Source organism: Vipera berus (assembly GCF_964194415.1).
Source record: "Vipera berus genome assembly, chromosome: 6".
NCBI classification, from domain to species: domain Eukaryota; kingdom Metazoa; phylum Chordata; class Lepidosauria; order Squamata; family Viperidae; genus Vipera; species Vipera berus.
Genome location: NC_138208.1, coordinates 90,952,348 through 90,970,681, shown reverse-complemented (window position 1 = coordinate 90,970,681; position 18,334 = coordinate 90,952,348). Strand labels below are relative to the sequence as shown.

The following is an 18,334-nucleotide window of genomic DNA, read 5'->3' as shown; positions in this document are numbered from 1 at the left end:
CCCAAGTCTTCAAGTAGCCAAGTTTGGAGAGATCTGATCTATGGGGCTTAGAATGACCAGATGGAGTCTTGCACTGCAGTGGGCAGACTTCTTAAACCTCCCGTTCTTTTACTTCCACTCAACTGAGAGGTTTGGGTATGAATTGAAGGGTGGTGGGACAGAGGGACAATGTTGGCATAACCAGGGAAAAGAATATTTGTAGTTCAGGTGGAGGTGGTCTCTGATTTTGGAGGTTTTCTTGTAGATGTTTCATGACCCAACTAGGTAACATCATCAGTGCTAGGAGGAGGAGGAGGAGGAGGAGGAGGAGGAGGAGGAGGAGGAAGAACTGTGGGGTCCTTGGTGCTCTCTGAACTTAGTTGCTTTCTTGAAGATGTTTCATGACCCAACTAGGTCACATCGTCACTTGTGCTGAAAGGCTTTTAAGCACTGATGATGCTACCTAGCTGGGTCATGCAACGTCTGCAAGAAAGCAACCGAGCTCGGAGAGCAGCAAAGGATGACACAATATCAGACCTGCTGGCTGGGGAATTATCAGTCAGCATAGAGCTGTAAGGGACCTCGGAGGTCTTCCAGTCCACCCCCCTGCTCAAGTGGGAGATCCTATACCCTTTCGGAATTCTGGGTCCACACCTCTGAAAGATGCCAAGGTTGAGAAGCCCTGAGGTCGGATTTCCCGACAGCCTCCTTGCGAATCCTGTACCAAAAGCTTTGGGGCCATTTCCTGTTCCTGGATTGGTAGAAAGTAGATGCTGCATATCTGGGCGGATGGGTTACCTGCTTGGCTGCACGGCGGGCAGATCCAACTTGAAGTTGCTCGGGGTGCCTTTCTCCTCCCTCCGCGGCTGAAGGCCTGGAGAAGCCTCTACTGGAACTCAAACGGTCATCGGACAATGCTCAAAGCTCAGCCCACGTCTAAACCACACGTGGAAATCAGGCCGGTTGTGTTCCTCACCCCTTCTTGTCAAAAGAGTGCTCAAAACTTCAAACAGAAACATCGGCGATATCTGCCCATGGTTACGTCTCACCAAGGAAGAAGAAGGACGAAACACAAGAGCGGAGGATAAATAAAGGGAAGAGACACCGCCCCCCACCCAGCACCCCAAGACCAGGATTAATAGGTTTGTCTTGGCCTTCTTTGACCATGGCATCCTTCTGGCTAGCTAAGGGTGGTGAGAAGGGGAGACCCCGGTCTTCAGCGGTTCTCTTCTCTTCTGCGCATGGTTCTGCCTGGTGTCGACGTGGAAAAAAGGTCTAGGCCAGCCTGCCTCAAGCCCAGCGCGGGGAATTCTGGGAGCTGAGCTTCACACACCTTAAGGTGGCCAAGTCTGAGAAATGATGGTCTAACCAAGCACTTCTAAACTTGGCAACTTGCACACTTCAACTCCCAGAATTCCTCAGCCAGCACGTCTGTCTGAGGAATTCTGGGAGTTGAAGTCCACAAGTCATAAAAGGGCCACGTTTGAAGACCTAGCTGAGGAATTCTGGGAGTTGAAGTCCACAAGTCTTAAAGTGGCCAGGCTTGGAGAAGCCCCCCCCCCCGGCTGAGGAATTCTGGGAGTTGAAGTCCACAAGTCTTAAAGTGGCCAGGCTTGGAGAAGCCCCTGCTCTAGGAGTACATCTGCCCCCACCCTCCTTCCATAGTAGCCTGAAGACGACCTGACTCTGTGGGTGGGCCTGAGGCGCCAGTGGGGGAGTTCCACACTGGAGGGGCTGCTGAGCTGATGGCAGAGCCCACCTGCCCACCTCCTCGTTCTCTGCTCTCCACCCATCCATCTTTTCTGGTTGCCATGTGGATGTATTATTATTATTATTGTCATATTCTTTTTCATTGATTCCTTTGGGGCTCTTGGTATTTCACTTCTCTTCTGCTTCTCATTTCTTCCTTTTCCTTGTCTTAAGCCGCCTGGAGGGGCCCCACAGCGAGATACGTGGCAAATAAATCGAACCAATATAAATATTACATGAATGAATTAAATAAAATAAATTTAAAGATAAAAGATAAATAAAAATAAATAAAATAAATTACAAATGTCCAGTTATACATCTTTACCTTCTGGGAACCCTGGAAAGTGACCCCAGCAGGGTTGACCGGGGGGGGGAGGGGGAGGGGGGAGAGATTTTGTTTGTGGGTTTGCAAAATTGCACCACATTGTTGCACCATTTCTCCCGCTAAAATTGTGCACAAGTGTTGCCACAGCCCAGACTGCCAGCCCTTCACGCTAGAGATTCAAGGTTCTGGTAATGGTTTTTAAGGCCCTACATGGCATGGGTCCGGAGTACCTCGGGGAACACCTGCTGCCGGCGTCAACTCCCCTCCGCCCTGTGCGTTCCCACAGAGAGGGTCTCCTCAGGGTGCCACCGGTCAGGGAATGTCGATTGGTGGCGCCCAGGGGGAGGGCCTTCTCTGTGGGCGCCCCGGAGCTATGGAATCAGCTACCGGTTGAGCTCCGGACGGCGCCCGACCTTCACTCCTTTCGCCGCGTTCTGAAGACCCATCTATTTGAACAAGCCGGCCTGGCCTGATGGGGGATGTGTTGGGGTTTTAATGGGGATTTTTAATGGGGATTTTTATATTGTATATTGTTATTGACTGTTTTAGCTGGGCTACTATTTAATTCTTTTTTAATTTTTGTATCTTGTATTTTTTATGTATGCCCTGTTCACCGCCCTGAGTCCTTCGGGAGAAGGGCGGTATACAAATACAATAAAACTTAAACTTAAACTTAGTCCAGATTAGGAAGCCATACAGGCTCACCCTACGTTTAGTATAAGGTTCTCGTCCAGGTTAATCCTCAGTTTACAACTGGTATTGAGCCTGTGCGTGGGTCAAGGGTGTGCTGGCAGGAAAGAATAAAATAAGAACACAAATTTTGAAATATAAAAAAATAAGGGAAGGGAAGAAATAAATAACGAGAAAGAAAAAGAGGACAAGAAAGAAAAAAGAGAAAGAAAGAAAGAAAGAAAAAGAAAGGGAAGGAAGGGGAAGGAGGTGAAAAGGGAAGGAAGGAAGGGAAGAAATGAGAAAGAAAAAAAGGAAAAGGAGAAAAAAAGGAAGGAAGGAAGGAAGGAAGGAAGGAAGGGGGAAGGAGAGGGAAGGGAAGGAAGTAAGGGAAGAAATAATGAGAAAGAAAAAAGAAAGAAGAAGGGAGGGAGGGAGGGAAAGAAGGGGGAAGGAGAGGAAAGGAAGTAAGGGAAGAAATAATGAGAAAGAAAAGCAAAAGGAGAAAAAGAAAGAAAGGGGAGGAAGGAAGGAAGGAGGGAAGGAAGGAAAGAGAAATGACTCTGCTCTCCTTAACAGCAGCTACGAGTGCATTAATGATTCACCCTCTCTAAGGTTACAGCATGACTTTCTTCTCTTCTTTTGCTTTCTGTTCCACCCTTTCTAATCCTCAAGCCCGTAAATCACGTGTTCATTTGTTTTCTTGCTTCAGAAAAAGAAAAAAAGTCCACCGGGGCTTCCACTGACCAGTACACGAGTCAATGTCCTTCCCCTAATCAAGTCATTTTCTCCATCTCTGCCCGTTTTCTCATCTTCCCCGGCTGTCTGTCCGGTGGCCGTAAAGTGGGGCGGTTTGTGGCCTGATGCCGGAGGGCAGCCTCTGCCTCAACTTGCTTCCCAAAACAGTCGACCACAATCCACAAAAGGCTTCGTCGCTCTGGGCAGGCGAGGGGAAGGCGTTGCCCCATTTAAAGCTGAGCGCTTTGTGTAAAGCGTCGTCGTGGTGCGAGCGGTTGATCAACAAGGGTTGGCAGCCACACAAAAAACCGGTCACTTAAGGACATGTGAGGGTGAAGGGTGAGTGTCCAGTTCGTGGCTGGGCTGCTCCACTGCCCTTTCCCCCCTTTCGAAAGGCCTGGGGGCAAAAGGCAGGTGGGGTTTAAAGGCCTTAAAACTGGCATTTAAAGGCACGGCCTCTCCACCCCTCTAACCCGCTTGGGGGGGCGAGTGAGGGCTGCCCCACTGACCCTGCCAGGGAGGACCGAGTGGGGATCACGCTCCATCACTCGGGGGATTAAAAATAAGGGCTTTTGTTCCTTTTAAAAAATGAAAATAAAAACAAAAGTTTATTAGCCCAACCCAGAAACCTTGGTATCAACCTGTTCGGACAGCTTCCAAACACTGTAAGCCACTGAGATCGTAGCAGGACAGCAATGAGTAAAAAAACAAACCATAATAATAAAGAAGAAGAAGAAGAAGAAGAAGAAGAAGAAGAAGAAGAAGAAGAAGAAGAAGAAGAAGAAGAAGAAGAAGAAGAAGAAGAAGAAGAAGAAGAAGAAGAAGAAGAAGAAGAAGAAGAAGAAGAAGAAACGCGTAACAGGGATACCCATTGTCATCGGGGCACTGGGAACTAGGTCCAAAAACTTTGCAAAACACGTCAAGAAACTGCAGCTTCCTGCAATAACTCCAACAAAGCTACGAAAAACTGCGCTACTCGGAACATCTCACATTTTAAGGAGATACCTGGTTGATAACTAGGATGCTGGCAGCAACCCGTGTCAACCATCAGCACCAGTCAATTTGAATGTTCAGTTGACTGAGATTCATGTTTTATGAATAAACGTTTCATCATCATCATCATCATCATCATCCCTGCACTTGTTTGAACACTCAACATGTCAAAGATTAACCGATGCAAGGAAATCTGCGACAGGAACTGCGTTGCGACATTTCCAGTCATTGCCCAAACTCCCCAAGCCACATTCCGCTCTGGCTGGCAGGCAGCGGAAGCTGGCAAGGAAGCAGCTGGGCTGCCAGGGCAGAAAAACCTACAGGCCACATCTGGTTTTGCTCCTGCTCGGCTGGGAGAAGCACCGACACCAGCTTGGCCTCGGAGAAGCACCGTTCGCTTCGCCTTTGCTCCAAGCTGCCTCTGCACCTTGCTCCTCTCTCTCTGTCCCCTGCCGGGATCCTGCTTCGCAGGGGGGGGGGTTCAAGGCCTTCCCCAGCCTGTGCCAAGGCCAGCCCCACCCCACCCCCACCCCGTCCCTCCAACAGGACTCTAGTGGGACTTCCGGACAGGCGCTGATCCGCCCAAGGGGGGACCTCGGTGCTGAGAGGTGAGTTCTCCAGGTGTGGCCACCCTAATCTCGGGGGTCTGGGCGGGTGCTTGAGGGAGGGGCCTACCTGGGGACGGTGACAACACAGCCCTGTCTTGAGGTCTCACTCACTCGCTCACGCACTCCTTTTCTTTCCGAGCTGGCTCTTCCACCCGGTTGGCAGCCCTCGCTGTTCCTCCCCCCACCCACCCCCGTCTCTCTCCTTCTTGATTAGAAGAGTTTGCAGCCCCTCCCTCACTCCAGCGGTCGCCCGTCTTTCCCTTCCTGGAGGGGGCACCATAAGGGGACACAGCTAGAGAAAAGCCGAGATGGAGGGACCTTGGAGGTCTTCTATCAACCCCTCCGCTTGAGCAGAAGACCCTGTACCATTTTGGACAGGAGGCTGTCCACTCTCTTCTTCAACAACCTCCAGTGATGGAGCCCCTGGTGGCAAGTTGTTCCCCTGCTTCATGGTTCTCCCAGATAGAAAAAGACTAGATGCTTCAGAATAAGGAAAAACTTTCTCTCTCTCTCTCTCTCTCTCTCTTTTTCTTTCTTTCTTTCTCTCTCTCTCTCTTTCCTTCCTTCCTTCCTTTCTTTCTCTCTCTTTTCTTTCTCTCTCTCTCTCTTTCTTTCTCTCTTTTCTTTCTTTCTCTCTTTCTTTCTCTTTTCTTTCTTTCTCTCTCTTTTCTTTCTCTCTCTCCTTTCTTTCTTTCTTTCTTTCTTTCTTTCTTTCTTTCTTTCTTTCTCTTTCTCTCTTTCCTTCTCTCTCTTTCTTTCTCTTTTCTTTCTTTCTCTCTTTCTTTCTTTCTTTTCTTTCTTTCTCTCTCTTTCTCTTTCTTCTTTCTTTCTTTCTTTCTTTCTTTCTTTCTTTCTTTCTTTCTTTCTTTCTTTCTTTCTTTCTCTCTCTCTCTCTCTCTCCTTCCTTCCTTCCTTCCTTTCTTCTTTCTTTCTTTCTTTCTTTCTTTCTTTCTTTCTTTCTTTCTTTCTTTCTTTCTTTCTTTCTTTCTTTCTTTCTTTCTTTCTTTCTTTTTCTTTCTTTCCATCAAGAAAGTAAAGCCTGTCACTGCTTCCATTTCTTCTCCTTCTATTTGCCCGGAAACGACGGGATGGGATGCGAGGACCTCCATTTTCTTTCAACGCCGAGTGTCAAGCCGCGTTTTGCGCTCCTCTGAGCTCCTTCAGAGTCCTTGCAAGGGAGCGAGTCCCTTCCTTCGGCCTCCCAGACACGGAGGCCAGGCTGAGGCCTGCAGCAGCACAAGAGGCCGAAGCTCCCAGGAGGACGTTGGCCCACCGCCCAACCGTGTTTGCTGGCCATGGGCTCCAAGCTCCGCTTTCCAAAGGCGGAAAGCAAAGACGGGCGGCGGATTCCCGATCCCAGGCAGCCCTTTGGCTCTTCTGAGCTGCCTCAGAGCAAGGAAAAAGAAAGGGGGTTAAACTTGCAAGCAGGACACAAGGAGGCCTGTGAAAAAGGATCTCTCTCTCTCTGTGTGTGTGTGTGTGTGTGTTGTCTTTCTTTCTTTTTTCCTTCCTTCCTCCCTCCCTTTCTTTCTTCCTTCCCCTTCCTTCCTTTCTCCCTCCCTCTTCTTTCTTTCTCTTTCTCTTTTTTCTTTCTTTTTCTTTCTTCTTCCCTTCTTTCCTTTCTCCCTCTCTCCCTCCCTTTTTCTTTCTTTCTTTCTCTTTCTTTCTTTCTTTCTTTCTTTCTTTCTTTCTTTTTTCCTTCCTTCCTTCCTTCTTTCCTTCCTCCCTCCCTTTCTCTTTCTTCCTTCCCCTTCCTTCCTTTCTCCCTCCCTCTTTCTTCTTTCTTTCTCTTTTTCTTTTTTCTTTCTTCTTTCTTCCTTCCTTCCCTTCTTTCCTTTCTCCCTCCCTCCCTCCCTTTCTCTTTCTCTTTCTCTTTCTTTCTTTCTTTCTTTCTTTCTTTCTTTCTTTCTTTCTTTCTTTCTTTCTTTCCTTCCTTCCTTCCTTCCTTCCTTCCTTCCTTCCTTCCTTCCTTCCTTCCTTTTTTCCTTCCTTCCCCTCCCTCTCTCCCTCCCTCCCTTTTTCTCTTTCTTTCTTTCTTTCTTTTTTCTATCTCTATCTTTCTTGCTTGTTTGCTTGCTTGCTTTTGATTTCCATAGCTGTCCGTCTCAGCAAATGACTCATTAATGCCACAGAAAGATTCTGCAATCTGTAGTATTAATTGTTTGATTCAAATAGGTACAGCAAACCAACTTCTGTTCTTCTGTTTAGTTATATTTAACATTTCATTAAGCCTCTTTTTCTAAAAATCTAAAACTTTCTGACATTCCCAACAGGAGCTCAAAAATCTTCCGGTCGGTTTACAACCTCGCTGGCAGGTCGCTGAATATTTAGAGTGGAAAGGTGAGATTCTTATCAAAATTTGAGGACGCCGACATCCACGTAGTGCTCAGCACACGGCCACATTTGGGACCAGAACTTCCCTTGCTAAGAAAGTCACAGATTGCGTTGTGGTTCCTTCCTGCAGCTGATGTCTTCCCCGAGAGATCCCAGGTGTCCAGGTAATTTCCCCGCCCACCTCAATTTTCAAAGTGGGATGCATAATTAACAAAGCAATGACCCCCCATTGGGGGGGGCAATGGGGCCATTTGCATAATCGGGAGCCAGAGGGGTCTTGATCCATCCAAGAGGAGGCCCACGGGAGGGGGAGACGCAATAAGATCCTGTGGCGTTGCTTGGCCACAGCTGCTCTGCCCATGTGCAGAGTGCAGTTTCCCCTCTGCTAAGCGTGCGGGGTTGTGACACTTTCTAGAGGAGGGGAGACAAGGAAGGGAGAGCCCTCTTCCTGCTATATCGTTGCCCCCTCCCCATCACAACCGTGGCCCCTGTTTTGCCTTCGCAGGGCCCAGCCCCAGGGACTCCGAGGAAGGCGGCCTAATCAGCATCCCAGAAATTATTCGGAAGAAGCGCGATGGTCAGGCGCTGCAACCGGAGGAAATCCGCTACTTCGTGCAAACTCTGGGCAGTGGCAAATCGCGGGAGGGGCAAACCGGTGAGCCTGGCTGTCGGAGCATGCATGGTCTTATTGCGCTGAGATAACCCAGGAGTAAACACAGTAAACAGTGGTTTGTATTAAATGGTGGTTTATGTTTCACCATCTACGATATCATGCACCAGGAACAATATACATACACATGCTAATACAGCGGGATCCAAGAAACCACAGTTGCAGCAGGAAACGGAAGAGAAAAAGAACACATCAGCAGAGCCTTCCTTTTAGACAAAGGCTCTTAAAGAGACACAGACCCTGCTGAGTCATTCCCATCATTACATCTTACATTACATAAGCTGGTTAGCTGTTAAATCAATACCTTGACACTGGCAGAGGTGGTGGGAGGGAATTGTGGGGTGTGTGGATGGGCTGGCATAGGGACCGGTAGGAACCGGGATTACTGTCCTGGAGCTCATACTGCACTCAACCCCTTTGGACCCCAGAGAAACGTGGTTTGCAAATGACAGCTTCCCTTTTTTTAGTAGTTTTTTTTAAATTAAAACATTCTTAAAATGAAGTCATTAAATACTTCTTGTAAATCAAAAGAGTTAAATGGTTTTAAAACAAATAGTTAAACATTTTTGAAAGGAAAGCATTGAACATTTTTGAATGTATTAAACATTGTTAAATGAAATAACAAAAAGTTTTTAAATGAAATGACATATTTTTAATCAAATAGTGCTAGAATTAAAATCATGATTTTAAATCAAACAATTGAATATTTATATAGTGCATAAAATATTTTAAATGAAAAAATTAAATATTTTCAAATTAAATAATTATATATTTCCAAATGAAATAATAATTACATGATTTTAATTGAATATTTGAATATTTCTATAATATAAAACATTTTAAATGAAATTGTTACATATTTTCAAATCAAATAATTTCATATTTTCAAACTCATTTGTTCTCATCAGTCAGCCATACCCTTCTGAGATTCGAACCTGGGCCGACTGCATCTTAAGCAGTTGTTTCAACCCCTATACACACACACACACACACACACACACACACACCTATATACATATACATATAGGGGTTAGGACGCTGAGCTTGTCGATCAGAAGGTCGCCAGTTTGGCGGGTCGAATCCCGAGTGCCGCGTAGCAGAGTGAGCGCCTGTTACTCGTCCCAGCTTCTGCCAACCTAGCTGTTCGAAAGCACGTAAAAATGCAAGTAGAAAAATAGGGACCGCTACGGTGGGAAGGTAACAGGGTTCCGTGCGCCTTTGGCGTCTAGTCATGCCGGCCACATGACCATGGAGACGTCCTCGGACAAGCGCTGGCTCTTCGGTTTGAAACGGAGATGAGCACCGGCCCCTAGAGTTGGAAACGACTAGCATGCGTGTGCGGGGGAACCTTTACCTTTACCTTTTTATATATACATATACATATACATATACATATACATATACATATACATATACGTATACGTATACGTATACGTATACATAAACGTGCCATGATTTGTTACAGTCGCCCAAAGCTGATCTATATTTAATCAATTCTTGCAAAGCTAACCAATAAATCTTTTAACTAAAGTCCATTTCCTTTGTCCAAAAGTCCAAAGCCATTTGAGTTTAATCTTGCAAACAAAGCTTTCTCATTTAGCGGGCTGTAAACTTACCCACAGTTAAACCATGACTGAGCCATCTTGGGTGGCAGCCACCAAGCCGCTCTTACCTTCCTTCGGCCCCTTTTCCCAGCTGGGACCCCCCCACCCAGCCCTTCTCCTCTCTTCTTCCAGGGGCTATGCTGATGGCCATCCGCTTGCGAGGCATGGATCTCTGCGAGACGCTGGTGCTGACCCAGGAAATCGCGGCTTCGGGGACCACCCTGGAGTGGCCGGCACAGTGGCGAGGGCTGCTGGTGGACAAGCACTCCACGGGGGGCGTGGGGGACAAAGTCAGCCTGCCCCTGGCACCGGCGTTGGCGGCCTGTGGCTGCAAGGTGCGTAGGCTGCCACCCTCCCAGCTCACGTCTGGCTTTGCTGCCAGATGGTCATGAATCCGGGTTTCCTTAACGTCTGAATGTGGCCCGGGTCCTCTGCAAATCCAGGCAAACTTCCCTCTTTGGGCTTCTCCAATCCACCAAATGAAGGGCAGCAACTGGATCCCCCAGGGATTTGGGTGGGAGGGCTTCCTCTGCGCGATGCTCCTTCTTCTTCGTCCTAGAGGCCTTTTGGCCTCCTAACCCTTGTTGCCTCTTTCTCCTGAGCAGGTGCCCATGATCAGTGGACGGGGCCTGGGCCATACCGGGGGCACACTGGACAAGCTGGAATCCGTGCCAGGCTTCTGCATTTCCCAGAGCCCAGAGCAGGTGAGGAGACCGATGCGCTACACTGATCGATAATTTCCCAGCCAGCAGATCCGACGTTGTGTCATCCTTGGTGCTCTCTGAGTTCGGTGGCTTTCCTGCAGACATTGCATGACCCAGCTAGGTAGCATCATCAGTGCTTAGAATCCTTTTAGCATAAGCCTATAGCAGTGATGTTACCCAGCTGAACACCTTTCACATGCGCAGTCTTCCGACGTATCCTCGGCATCACCTGGCGCGACAAAGTTCCAAAGAGGGCAGTCCTGGAACGTGCTGGAATTTCTAGCATGTATACGCTATTGAGACAGCGACGTCTACACTGGCTTGGGCATGTTGTGAGAATGGCCGATGGTCGGAAGATTCCAAAAGATCTCCTGTATGGAGAACTAGTGCAGGGAAAGCGCCCCCGAGGGAGACCAGAGCTGCGATATAAGGACATCTGCAAGAGGCATCTAAAGGCCTTGGGGATGGACATCAACAGCTGGGGAACCTTGACCTCTGATCGCTCAGCCTGGAGGCTAAAGACGCAGCATGGCCTTCTCCGATTCGAAGAGACTCTTGCGCGGCAGGCGGAGGCAAAGAGGCAGTCCTGAAACCAGCGAGATCTGGGGGCTGGACAGGGGACGGATTGTTATCTGCCCTCCGGGTGGAAGGGACCGCCACTCTCGCATTGGCCTTTTCAGCCACACCGGATGCTGCTTTAGGACCCCTTTCCAGAGCACGATACCATAGTCTCTCCAGACTGAAGGATGCCAATGGTACTGAGCTGGGTCATGAAACGTCTGCAAGAAAACCACCCAGCTCAGAGAGCACCAAGAACTCCACTATCCTCCTCCTCTTCCTGCTCTCCTCCCCCCTCCCTTCCAGCACTGATGATGTTCCCTAGTTGGGTCATGAAACGTCTGCAAGGAAACCACCAAGCTCAGAGAGCACCAAGGACCCCACAGCTCTCTTCCTTCCTTCCTTCCTTCCTTCCTTCCTTCCTTCCTTCCTTCCTTCCTTCCTTCCTTCCTTCCTTCCTTCCTTCCTTCCTTCCTCCCTTCTAGCACTGATGATGTTCCCTAGTTGGGTCATGAAACATCTGCAAGGAAACGAACAAGCTCAGAGAGCACCAGGGACCCCACAGTCCTTCTCTTTCCTTCCTTCCTTCCTTCCTTCCTTCCTTCCTTCCTTCCTTCCTTCCTTCCTTCCTTCCTTCCTTCCTTCCTTCTCCTTTCCACTCCCTTCTAGCACTGATGATGTTCCCTAGTTGGGTCATGAAACGTCTGCAAGGAAACCACCAAGCTCAGAGAGCACCAAGGACCCCACAGCTCTCTTCCTTCCTTCCTTCCTTCCTTCCTTCCTTCCTTCCTTCCTTCCTTCCTTCCTTCCTTCCTTCCTTCCTTCCTTCCTTCCTTCCTTCCTTCCTCCCTTCTAGCACTGATGATGTTCCCTAGTTGGGTCATGAAACGTCTGCAAGAAAACCACCCAGCACCGAGAACCCCACAGTTCAACCCTGAGCTTCAAAGGTTTCTCTTCTCTCAGTTCCCTTCAATTAGATCCAAAGGGAACCGGCGTGTTTGTGGTTTAAGGCGATGTGAGAACGTGGGCTGAGGTTCTCCCAGCTTAAGGCTTGCCTGGAGAAGGAAGGAAGGGCCAGGCCAGAATCCTACTTCTTGGACCCCAAACGATGGGCTTTGTTCTCCCGCAGATGAAAGAGACCCTGGACAGAGTCGGTTGCTGCATCGTGGAGCAAAGCCAGCATCTGGTCCCAGCGGACAAGATCCTCTATGCCCTGAGAGACGTCACAGCCACGGTGGACAGCCTGCCCCTCATTATAAGTAGGTCCTCTGGCTCTGGACGGTCATGGCTGGTGCTGAAGTCCTGCAGGGTTTCTCAGCCATACAGTTCTGGGCTTGTTGGTTTGTTGGGCTTGTCCCAAAGGTCTTCTTTTTCCAAAAGGCAACTCGACTTTCTTAGGGTTTTTTTATTTTTCTTCTTGAAAACATTTCACTTCTTATCTGAGAAGCTTCTTCAGTTCTGGAGGAGTTCTTCAGTTCTTCCGCTAGAAGTGAAGAAGCTTCTCGGATAAGAAGCGAAATGTTTTCAACAACCATCTCACTTAGCAGTGAAGATTGTTGGTCTGATTGTGGTCGTGAATCAAGGACTTCACGGAAAGAGGAGCGGAAGCTTGGAACCAACATCCAGGGGACGTGGGGGGGGGATGTCAGTCAACAGGGAACGAGTTTAACACCTTCTTGGGAGAAACACACGTTTAAAGGTAAAGGTAAAGGTTCCCCCGCACACGCATGCTAGTCGTTTCCGACTCTAGGGGCCGGTGCTCATCTCTGTTTCAAAGCCGAAGAGCCAGCGCTTGTCCGAGGACGTCTCCGTGGTCATGTGGCCGGCATGACTAGACGCCAAAGGCGCACGGAACGCTGTTACCTTCCCACCGGAGTGGTCCCTGTTTTTCTACTTGCATTTTTACATGCTTCCGAACTGCTAGGCTGGCAGAAGCTGGGACGAGTAACAGGCGCTCACTCTGTTATGCGGCACTCGGGATTCGACCTGCCAAACTACCGACCTTCTGATTGACAAGCTCAGCGTCCTAACCCACTGAGCCACCGCGTCCCTTAACACACGTTTATCATCTGCCAATTTATTTTATTTTTTTTAAAAAAAGATAAAATAAAAATAAACAAAATATAAAACATGTTAATAAAAGAAAACCAGTTAAGAAGAAAACAGGCAAACAAACTCAGAGGAGAGTCTTCTTCTGCTTTCTGTGCAGAAGAAATTTCCTGTGATTCTACGACGTACAGAGGAAGAGCTGTGCACCATGGACTCAGTGGCTCCTTTCTGGGCTCTTAGGTTCCATCCTGAGTAAGAAGATGGTGGAGAAGCTCTCCACTCTGGTGCTGGACGTAAAATTTGGCAGTGCCGCCTTGTACCACACACTGGAGGATGCCGAGCAACTTGCACAAAGCCTGGTGAGACCGAAGCGGCCCCGTTCAGCTTCTCTAGAGGGTTGACAGGCGGGCGGTTGGCATCACGGAGGGATGGGTTTCCTCATCCCCAGCATTGTCCTCTTCCGTCTGAGGAGCCATCTTTGCGAGGAGGAAGTGCAACCCCTCAGGGGACAGAAGAAGGAGGAGCATCTGGGGATGTCACCCTCCCCTGGCCTTCTCCTTGTGGGTGCTCCATCATTGGAGGCTTCCACAAAGAGACTGGACAACCGTTTATCTGGAATGGCGGAGGGTCTCCTGCTTGGGCAGCGGGGTGTAGAACATCTAGAACATAGAATAATGGAAGTAGAAGGGACCCTGGAGGTCTAGTCTAAACCACTACTCAAGCAGGAGACCCTCTACCATTTCAGACAAATGGTTGTCCAGGCTCTTTTTGAAAGCCCTCGGTGATGGAGCACCCACAGCTTCTGACTAGAAGACTAGAAGACCTCCAGGCTCTCTTCCAACTCTGTTGTTCTATGTTCTATGACCACCTGGCCAGGGAAGTGTCCTTAGATGTTCTCCTGAACGGTTATCAAACTCTTGGGAAAGGATGGAGGTGGACTCATGATGTCAAAGCAGACCCACGGCTCTCCCTCCAGCGCTATATGTTTAATTTAGCTGCCTCCAACTTATAATCCTCCACCTGATCTAAATTTCAGCACCCATCATCCTTAGCCGACAAAGGGCAAAGCTGGGGAAATCTACATCGGAACGTCGAACAATATGGTGGGAAGGGAACTCGGAGGTCTTCTAGTCCAACGCCCTGCCCACGGAAGGAGATCCTGTAGCATTCTGGGCTTTATTTGGGCTTGATGAGATGGATACATGTGATCGTAGGAAGAATAACAGAATAATAGAATTGGGAGGGACCCTGGAGGTGCTCCGGTCCAACCTCCCACCCACCCAAGCAGACCTGAAAGTTGTCTGAAGAAGGAACTCAAAAGTTCCCTCACAATTTCTGAGACCACTTAACTCAGGCCACTTGAACAGCTGAGTCCAATCTGTAGGTCACAAGAAGTTTAGAAACAGGGGTCCCCAACCTTGGCAACTTTAAGGCCTGTGGACTTCAACTCCCAGAATTTCCCAGCCAGCATGGCTGGCTGGGGAATTCTGGGAATTGAAGTCCACAGGCCTTAAAGTTGCCAAGGTTGGGGACCCCTGGTTTAGAAGATGTACAACCCAACAGGACCCCCTCACTTACCTTCTTGCAGAAGCTTCCATAGAGATCTGGGACATCCACCCACTGAGGGTGGAGGAACCTCACCTCTCTGGTGCTTTGTCTCCATCTTTCCCAGGTGTCCGTCGGAAACCACCTCGGGATGAAGACAGCGGCAGTTCTGAGCAGGATGGATGAGCCGATAGGTTGCCGGGTGGGCAATTCCTTGGAAGTCCTGGAAGCCTTGCAGTGCCTGGACGGAGGTGGCCCCGGGGACCTCCGTGAGCTGGTGACCACCCTAGGTGCGTCTCAGGGATGGCAACCCTGAGGGTGCTCCTCAAGCACACACACACACACACACACACACACACACACACAGCGTGGGTGAGGAATATTCTTGGATCAGCCCCGCCAGGTAGATCGGACTACGAGTCAACTTCATAAGCCAGGTCTACTTCGATTGGGATGGACGGACGAACCACCTCTCGCAAGTTGGACTGCGATGTTCCCCTTCCCCTACTTATACCCACCTGAGGGAGGGAGGGAGGTGTCCATCTGACCACTTCTGACTTCAGCCATGTTTTTCTGCTTGGTAACAGAACTGGCCTATCCCTGTCAAGATCACCTTCCTTAGTCTCTGCAGGGTGAATGTGGACGTCAAGGAAAGGAGCTTGTATTATGTAGTCAGTTGAGGCCATCAGCCCTGTGAGTGCAAAGCAGGCTACATCCAGGATGGAAGGAAGTGTGTGGAAAACTGTACACCAACTTTCCCCAATCCGGGGCCTGCCAGATGTGTAGGACAGCAGATTTCTGCTCCCCGTTTTTTACTTATGCTTCCTCCTCCTCCTCCTCCTCCTCCTCCTCCTCCATCACCATTACTATCATCCTTTTCCCTTTTTCTTTCTCTCTCTCTTCTTCGTCTTCTCCTTCTCCTTCATTTATCCTCCCCCTCATTCGTTCTCCTCCTCCATCTTCCCCTTCTCTACTCCTCCTCCTCCTCCACCGTCTCTGTCTGTCATCTCTTTCTCCTCTCTTCTGCTCTCTCTTCTCCTCCTTCTCCTTCCTTTATCCTCCCCTTCATTCTTCCTCCCCCTCCTCCATCTTCCCCTTCTGTATCTCCTCCATCTCCTCCTCCTCATCTATCACCACTATCATCTTTTCCTCTTTCTCTTTCTCTCTTCTTCTCCTTCCCTTCATTCTTCCTCCTCCTCCTCCTCCGTCTTCCCCTTCTCCATCTCCTCCTCCTCACCTATCACCACTATCACCTTTCCCCCTTTCTCTTCCTCTCTCTTTCTCTCTTCTTCTCCTCCTCCTTCCCTTATCCTCCCTTCATTCCTTCTCCTCCTTCTCTATCTTCCCCTTCTGTATCTTCTCCATTTTTTCACCTTTTCCTTCACCATCTCCTCCACCTCCACCTCCACCTCCTCCTCCTCCTCCTCCTCCTCCTCCTCCTCCTCCTCCTCCTCCTCCTCCTCTGGGTTGTGAATCCACCCATTGTTGAAACTCTTCCACACAAGCCACGAGGAGGTGATAAGCCGATAAGGGGACATTTGTGCAGTGACGTCATCGTCCCTAGGACCCCCCCCAACCCGTCCCCCAACCCCTACCTCTATAGGTGCCTCTGCAGCCCTTTGCTGCAGAAACGAGAAGATCAAGATAGGTGAATAGTCTTAAGATGGCATCCATCCTTTGCCCACCAACACACATCAAACCAAGGCCTATTCTTTATTGACTTTTTCAAGTGGGTGGAAACCACCCCCCAAAGCTGAAGCAGAGGTAAAACTCCTTTCCAACCCAAAACGGTGGGCAAGGTGTCCAAACAGGTCCTTGAGTGCCATCTGGGGGGAAGGGGCGGCATACGTGAATAAGAATTCCTACCTGGAAAAGGGGGTTGGGCTAAATGACCTCGAGGGACCCTAAAGGCTCCATTTGGGCTGGCTCGACCTGCCTCCCTCTCTCGCTACAGGCGGCATCCTGCTGTGGCAGAGCGGGCGAGCCGGCTCGGTGCCCGCGGGGGCCGCCCGGATCGGCCAAGCCTTGGACAACGGCTCTGCCCGAGAAGCTTTCCAGGCCATGCTGCAGGCCCAAGGGGTGCAGGCCGAGGCCTCCCGCCTGCTGTGCGAAGGGACGGAAGCGCAGCGGTTGCAGGTGCTGAAGCAAGCCGGCACCCAGGAGGAGCTGCGGGCTCTGCGAGATGGTACGGGGCAGGGTGGCTGCCACCTCTTTCCCTCCCCTCCCCTTCTAGCCCCTCCCCAGAGTGGAGGGCGCCCCCAGTCTGCCCGTCTTCTCCTCCTGCAGGCACCGTGCAGCAGATCCAGGCTATGCCCATCGCACAGGTGCTGCACGACTTGGGAGCTGGCCGGACCCAGAAGGGACAGCGCATCAACCCCCGGGTGGGCGCGGAGCTGCTGCTCTCCGCAGGGAAGCGAGTGAGCAAAGGTAACGGCCAGGGCTGGGCCAACGCCAGGGACGCCTCCGACCAGGGCCGAAGGCAGAGATGCCCTGAAAAGGGGTCCCACAGGGCTGCAGAGGCAATACCCTCCCCCAACCTGGAGGAGGAGGAGGATTATGGGTCCCTGATACTCTCTGTGCTTGGTGGTTTTCTTCCAGACTTTTCATGACCCAAGTAGGGAACACCATCAGTGCTAGAAGGGAGCGGGGTTTGTGGAGAGGAGGAGGAGGAGGAGGAGGAGGAGGAGGAGGAGGAGGAGGAGGAGGAGGAGGAGGAGGAGAGTGACTCCTCGGGTCCTTGGTGCTCTCTGAATTTTCATGCAGACATTTCACGACCCAACTAGGGAACACCATCACTGCTAGAAGGGAATGGGATTCGTTGCTCTCTCTCCCCCTTTTCCTTCCAGGAACTCCATGGATTCGAATCCATTACGACACCCCCAGGCTGAGCAACACCCACCGAGAAACCTTGCAGAAAGCCCTGATCCTGGCGGACCTGGAGCCCTTCGCCCCCACCTCCAAGGTGGTGAAGATGCTTTTCTCTACGGAAGAGTCAGCCACGCCTGGATCTCAGGCGGAGAGCAAAGGGGTCTCTGAGTAGGAGCAGGGCCTGGACCGGCCAGCCGAAGGACCTGGGGTCCCAACCAAGGTCCCACCCTTAGATTAAGACTCTTTCCAGAAGGACAAGAGCAGGTGGGTTTTGCAAGACGGAGCTTGCGATGGGCTTCCACGGACCCCTTCAGAAGGGAGGGATGGACCTGGTGGTCCAGACTGGGGAGCTCCCAGCTTGGAGAAGGTCTACTTATGTGGTCACTGAGGGACAATTTCAACCTGATGCTCCCATCCTCATCCGTCAGGCTGAAGGTCCAAACCTGTAAGCGGTCCTCCGAAACCAGACCATTTTTGTCAATAAACCCTACCGTGCTGTGATGTATCTAGTCCGATAGCGTAAGCAGGTGGGCATCAATAGGGCGCAGTTCTGTGAGGCTAGAGCTTGCCAGTTGACCAACACAACTTTATGTGGTCTTTAGAATTTAGGATAGAATAGAGCTGGAAGGGACCTTAAAGGTCTTCTAGTCCACCCCCTTGCTCAAGCAGGACAACCTATACCCTTTCAGACAAGTAGCTGTCCAGTCTCTTCTTAAAAGCCTCCAGTGATGGAGCACCCACAACTTCTGGTGGCAAGCCGTTCCACTGGTTAATTGTCCTCCCTGTTAGGAAGTTTCTCCTTAATGCCAGGTTGCTTTTCTCCTTGATTAGATTCCAACCATTTATTTTGTTTGTTTGTCCTGCCCTCTGGTGCTTTGGAGAATAGGTGGACCCCCTCCTCTTCTTTGGGGCAGCCCCTCAAATACTGGAATAGGGTCCTC

General features: G+C 50.1%; 1 protein-coding gene across 1 annotated transcript; it reads left to right on the top strand.

Moving 5' to 3' along the window:
• The first annotated feature begins 4,808 nt into the window (after window positions 1-4,808).
• On the top strand, window positions 4,809-18,128 carry TYMP (thymidine phosphorylase). The gene is made up of 12 exons (XM_081330582.1): window positions 4,809-5,061; window positions 7,335-7,401; window positions 7,526-7,559; window positions 7,901-8,050; window positions 9,802-10,004; window positions 10,275-10,373; window positions 12,061-12,190; window positions 13,221-13,339; window positions 14,653-14,815; window positions 16,480-16,710; window positions 16,812-16,952; window positions 17,372-18,128. Exons 3-12 carry the CDS (start codon window positions 7,529-7,531, stop codon window positions 17,563-17,565), a joined length of 1,461 nt encoding a protein of 486 aa, XP_081186708.1. The 5' UTR covers window positions 4,809-5,061; window positions 7,335-7,401; window positions 7,526-7,528; the 3' UTR covers window positions 17,566-18,128.
• The last annotated feature ends 206 nt before the right edge of the window (window positions 18,129-18,334 follow it).